Source organism: Castor canadensis, chromosome 2, assembly GCF_047511655.1.
Source record: "Castor canadensis chromosome 2, mCasCan1.hap1v2, whole genome shotgun sequence".
NCBI lineage: Eukaryota > Metazoa > Chordata > Mammalia > Rodentia > Castoridae > Castor > Castor canadensis.
Window position 1 is genome coordinate 6,343,766 of NC_133387.1, and position 6,000 is coordinate 6,349,765.

General features: G+C 56.8%; 1 protein-coding gene across 5 annotated transcripts in view; it reads right to left on the reverse strand.

Moving 5' to 3' along the window:
* The window catches only part of Agap3 (ArfGAP with GTPase domain, ankyrin repeat and PH domain 3), a 51,731-nt gene extending 46,009 nt beyond the window's left edge, over positions 1-5,722 (reverse strand). For all 5 annotated transcript variants that reach the window (XM_020176368.2, XM_020176367.2, XM_020176366.2 and 2 more), the window contains exon 1: positions 5,380-5,722. In XM_020176368.2, the coding sequence (XP_020031957.2) occupies positions 5,380-5,707 (328 nt within the window). In that variant the 5' untranslated portion in view covers positions 5,708-5,722. The remainder of the gene's footprint in view (positions 1-5,379) is intronic.
* Between the last annotated feature and the right edge of the window lie 278 nt (positions 5,723-6,000).

Consider the following 6,000-nt stretch of genomic DNA (forward strand, 5'->3'; position numbering starts at 1 on the left):
CCAAGCCCATGAGTTAAGCTTTTATGACTCTGAAAAAAGCTACCCTTAGGAACTGCCTATTCAAGCTGACCATGCACCCAGCTGGCCAAACCCTCTCTAGTCTACCCCTACAAGAAAGCAGGACACCCAGCTCTTCAGTCCACCACCAGGCCTCAGGAAGACTTCCCTAAGTACTAGAATATCTCCTATATAAAAATGGAGAGGACACTTGCAAACCTAAAAAAGGAGTGTCTCCAAGGGGAGCTGTCTAGCTGCCCCAGAGGCTCCTTCTAGCCTCCAGGGCATGGCCAGCAGACAGAAGAGTATGAACTGGAGGAAAGTGCACCTGCCCAACCTTCTTCTCTATATCCACTCCAGGGCCAGCTCTAGCTAAGTGAGCCACCCCTTGCCTGGGCTTGTGCAGTGGCGGCCAGCAGGGTGGCAGGATGAAAATACCAGATTACACTCATTTTGAGTACCTGCATAGCACAAAGAATGCAGCAATGGGGGTCAATGTTCAGGCCAAGCCGAATATGGGGGAATCTGTCTCTCCAAGTCTCAGTGCTCCCAAGCCATGCCTGGTTTCCCAGAAGGGCAGAGCTCCCTCCATATGTGCACCAGAGGTGCACTGACAGCTGGCAGGGGGGCTCACAGGTACAAATGCAGCCAGTAGGCTGACACACATGGCAACTCCAGGCTCCTGTCTAAACCTTCTTCAGACCACCCCAACCCTGCAGGAGGAAGTGCCAACTCTCATGGCTCACTGGAACACTGAAAAGTGGAAATAAATAAAGAAATCTAGGAGAAAGCATTAAAAATTCCTTCCCCAGGGCCAGGCATAATGGCATACACCTGTAATCCCAGTGGAAGTTGGAAGACTGTGGTCCAAGGCCATCCCAGGCAAAAGCCTGAGCCCTTCCCCATCTGAATGAGACAAAGAAAAGGACTAAGGCATGGCTCGTGCCTTCCCCACCCACCTGTTATGATGCTGGGCGCGGTGGCAGCTAAGGACAAGGACTATTTCCTTGTGGGTACCATCAGTCACTGACCTTGGATTGAATGGAATGAGGGAGGTTCTCCACCTGAATGACCCTGAGGTCACGCAGCCTGAGATAAGGTAGGAACTGCCTCCCCTCCCCGCGGGGGGATTGAAGAGTCTTGCAGGTCTCTGAGCTTTGCCCTGGTTTCTGTATTGCTGGATTGCTACCACTCCCCGTGCCCTCTGGTATCTCCTACCCACTGAGCCATTCTCCCAGGGAAGCAGGGCCCAGTCCTTCCTTTATCTCCTCTCCCCTCCTCCTCTTTGTTCTCCAGCTTTCTGAGGTGCCAGATGCAACTGGGCCACCCAGTAGGAGCTAAATAAATGGATCGAGAACAAATGCAGTCTTTCCTGCCTACCAGCAACCATACACATGCTCTTTTTCAGAATTCCTAGAACCCTTGTGTGCAAAGTCCTACATAAGCAGCCACACCCCCCACTAGGCCCTCATCTCTAAAGCAGCTAACTGTAGGAATGGCCACAAGAGTGACAGATGGAAACAGATCTGAGGCTCATCCCTGACCTTCCAGTGCACAGGGCATCAGGTCCCTCCGGTGAGAATCACGGCCAAGGTGGCCAAGCAAGTTAGCTCGGAAGGGAGCTTCCCTATCTCTATATGGACCCCTCATCTCTATCTTTTCCCTATCAGGGCTGTCCAAGACAAACTATAGAACAAATAGGAAAGTCAGGTCTGGCCAGGACAGGTGCCAATGCTGAGGTTGAGACCCTCTTACTGCCTCCTTTGGAGCCTCTGAACACACCCAGCCCCAGCCCAAACCCCTTCGTGTCTAGCCCAGGCTTGAATCAACAGGAAGAAGCCTGCCTCTGTTCACCTTAGTCCCTTTGGGATGTCACCAAGCTCACAGCCCAGGGTAGGCAGGCAGGCAGAGTGCAAACTATATGAAGAGTGACAGTGAGAACAATCCAGTGAGACTGGCCGGAATGCTCAAAGGAACTTCTTTAAAAAGCTCTCTTTTAAAAAAACTCAAACCCTAGAAGAAAACAAAGGGGAAACTGAACAAGTCATCCAACGGACAAAGCCTAGCTCCTGCACACACAATAGTAGCCATATGGCACGCACACACAGTCACAGTCACTTCCAGGCCCAGAGCCCAAGCCAGAAACTGAGCTGGGCTGCAGGCCCTCCCTGCCTGGCCTGGTCTCCCCAGGTGCACACCTGTCAGGGCCCAGCAGGTCTTTGCAGGCCTCCTGCTGGAACCCTGGGGCAGCTCCCTGGGCTCCTGGCTAGCTGGCCCAGCAACCCTGCTCTGGACTGCAGCCCAGGTTCCCCTCCATCTCCTCAGCCAGGAGATGCATAAAAGTCAATTGGGGGAGCTCCTTTCCCTGGGGGTGAGTGCCAGAGGAAAGCAAGATGCAGGGCTTCCTAAGCTGTTCTGGCTCAGGTCCCTTCTTTTTCTGAGCCTCAGTTTCCCATCCATGGAGCTGGGTGGCTCAGAGGTCCTGTACATAGTGAGCCTTTCAGCCACCATGCCAGCTCATAGTGGTGTGTTTCTTTCATTCCCTACGGCCCAGCAAGAGGCAGGTTTTCTCTTGCCTCATTCTTTGCAAAATGTTCTGTCTTCTCAAATCCTGTCCTGAAACACAGGAAGGCCAAACCATTGCCTGCTTCCTCCTGCCCTGGACACAGGGCCAGGGGTAACCAAGCAAAGCAGAGAGAGGGCAAGAGGCAATATGTCCACTGAGCTTCCACAGTGTCATATGGCTCTAAATGTCACCTTCAGAGCTGGGTCAAATGAACCCTCCACCAAAGCATTAAGTGGAGCAAAGTGAGGCTTTTCTCCTACACTCTGAAATGCCAATCCTTTACATGAAGAGGCTTACCCCTTCGCCAGCACTCCCAGGCAGCTCCATGTTTATGTAACAGCCCAAGTCTACTGGGCCTCAGGGGCTTAGTCCAGACAGAGGAAGCCTGGACACACCCAAGACACTGCTGTCTCCCTCTTCCAGTAATAGTGGGGACCATGCCTTGCAGGAGAGGAGCAATATGGTCAAGCAGATGGAGACAGTTCTACCACAGGAAGCATACCAGGCTGAAGAGTCAGGTTTTCCCTTCTTTCTTTCTTTCCTTCTTTTCTTCCTTCCTTCCTTCCTTCCTCTCTCCCTCCCTCCCTCCTTCCTTCCTTCTTTTTTTTGAAGCCTGCCTACAGCAAAAAGCTGGGTGACAGAAGTGAGAAAGCTAGCAGGAGTGGGGGTAACAAAGATGGACTCCTGAAGAGAGGCTTGGAAGAAAGAGGAAGGAGCTAAGAAGCCTCCCCAGAGAGCAAGGCAGAAGGGATGGAAAGGAGATGCAGGAGAGCTAAGGACAGATGGGTGGGAAGCAGCTGGGTCAGTCTGGTGACAATGAGACATCAGGTCCCAGGATTTCGAGACAGTGATACCATGCTTCCAGGCTAAGCAAATGGAACAGTGGGGTATTTCCAAACCACAATAAGGAAGTTGGTCTAGGGGATGGATGATTCTAAGAGGGGAAATTCTGCCTATTGTGTTGAATTTAAGATGTAGGTTTAAAAAAAAAAATAGTAACAACCGCCAAATGCATCCCAAGATCATGGTCTTCACAGCACAGATGCCCAAACAGACATATTCTAGGCAGGGGGGTACATGTAACAAAACTGGAGCTGGATGTAGGCCCCTAGGAGCCTGCCCTCTGCCTGCTCTGAGAAGGGCTCTGGGGCAGTTGATTCCCTTCCCACCATCAGTGACTGTCTAGCCAATCTCTTCACCCTCCCAAAGAGACTGGGGAGAGCCATCTTGGAGTTCATCAGGAACTTCATACTTCCTCCAGGGACTGGAAAGCTCAGGGAATGTGTCTCTCCTGGCCTTACCCCCTTCAGATCTGAGAGGAAACATTGGTCATCTACTCTCTTTGGGCCCTGGGCTCACACAAATGCCATCTTCCAGTCCCAGTCCCCAGCCATTGCAGTGATTCAGGCCATTTACTCAGATCCACATTAATGAGTTTTTTCTGTCACCTAATTAGTTCACAGTGAACTCATCCTTGAGAGGGAAGAGGAGAGCAGGCTGGGAAAAGGACAGAAAAAAGTCAGAGTGGAATGTTACAACAAAAGGTCAGAACATAAGTTCTAAATAGGAGCCTCGTCTTCCAAGAGACCCAACACTATGGGTCCCCAGCTATGGGAATCTCTAAAAGCAGAAAGGGTCTGTTCAGATGCAGAAGCCCCCAGAGCCTCACATAAAATGAAGATTGGAATGAAGCCCTAACTGTAAGGCGAAGAGGCCTTAAGTAGCGAAGAGGCCGCTGTCCAAAATTCCATGTCATCAGCAACTGGCCTTGGCTCTCCCAACATTACCACTAAGGCCTTACCCACCACCTGCTGGTGGGCGTCCCTCTTCAAACAGAGCTGGAGGAGGAAGCAGATGGCCCAGGGCGAGGCCCATCTGCCCGAGCTGGCTGGAAGGTCACCATGCCACTGGGGTGCCTGGAGTACAGCCGATCCCTACCACACCAGAGGTCGTAGGCATCTGCCATCAATGTACCAGCAATTCCTGCATCTCTCAGCAGTCACAAATCCAGGATCCAAGTGCCCACAGAAAGGAGAGCTAGGCAGCGCAATGGCCTGAATTTATGGTCCCCACGCCACCCGCGGCGTCCCTGGAGGTCAGCAAGCATCCGGCAGCCCCGCTCATCCTCCGGAGGGAGCAGGCGCGAATGCGCCGAGGCAGGAGGGCCCGGTTGGAGGACCCCGCCAAGGCGCCGAGGGACCAGCCGGCGCCTCCCACGCGGTCACGGCGCCCAGCCCCGAGCCAGGCCCGGCCCGCCCGGCCGCCGCGGCGTGAGGGTGTGCGTCTGGGAAGGGCGCCGCGGCGAGCGTCACCCTCCAAGGCCCGTGGGCGCTTGGCCCAGTAAGACTGCCATCCACTAACGGAGGCTTCTGTCCTCCGCCCCATCACGGAGCAGAGCTACGGCAGCAGCTAAGAAGCCGCCTGATTCTCAGTCCCACCTCCCGGTCCCCCTGAGGCCCTGTGTCGCGCCCACCCTCCTGGGCCATGCTTGACCAAACATAGCCCCAGGCCACCGAAACCTCTGCGACCCAGAGCGCACTAGTCTCGGGAGCGACACCACCTTCGCACCATGCAACATCATAAGCAGAAAATGTGCAGCGGGGACCGACCCCCAACCCCAAAGTGTCCCTGGACGAGACATGGCGAAGCCTGGACCAGGGCTCTGCAGCGCCAATCAACACACCGCGTGGCCCAGACCTCAGGCGCGCGAGGACCCCTGACGACAAGAGAGGGGTCCGGCCGGGCCCGTGGAGGCCCCCGGGCGACGCTGGAAGGGGCACAGCGCCCCGGTTTCCGCAGCCCCCGGCTCCGCTCACCCTCGATGGAGATGACGTGCTCCCGGATCTGGTTCTGCAGCGCCAAATCCTCGATGCGCTCGATCAGGTCGTAGATGGCGTAGATGTTGGGATGCACTGACTCGAAGCGCTGGATCTCGGCCCGGATGGCCGCCGAGTTGGAGAGCGCGAACTGCTGGGGGGGCCCGCCGGCCAGCTGCTGCGAGGGGCCGCCGCCCCCAGACCCCGGCCCTGCGCCGCCGAACTGCCCGCCGCCCCCCGCGCCGCCGCCGCCGCCGCCGCCGCCCCCCGGAGCCGCCAGGCTCTGCTGCTGCTGCGGGCTCTGTCCCCCGCCCGCCTGGAAGTTCATGGCTCCGGAGCCGCGGGGCCCGAGGCGGGCCCGGCCGGGGCCCGGGGCGGCGCGGCGGCGGCGGCGAGTGCGGCGAGCGGGCGCGCGGGGCTGGCGAGGCCCGGACTACGGAGCGGGCAGCGCGGGCTAATGCATGGAGCCGAGGACCGGGGGCCGAGGCCAGAAGGCACCGCCGCCGCGCACGCTGTGGCCGCTGCCTGGCGCTTCCCGGCGCCCAGATCCCGCTGCCTCGGAGCAGCCTCCAGCGGCAACAACAACGGGACCGGGAGCGCGCGGCCCGGGCCCTCCCCCCG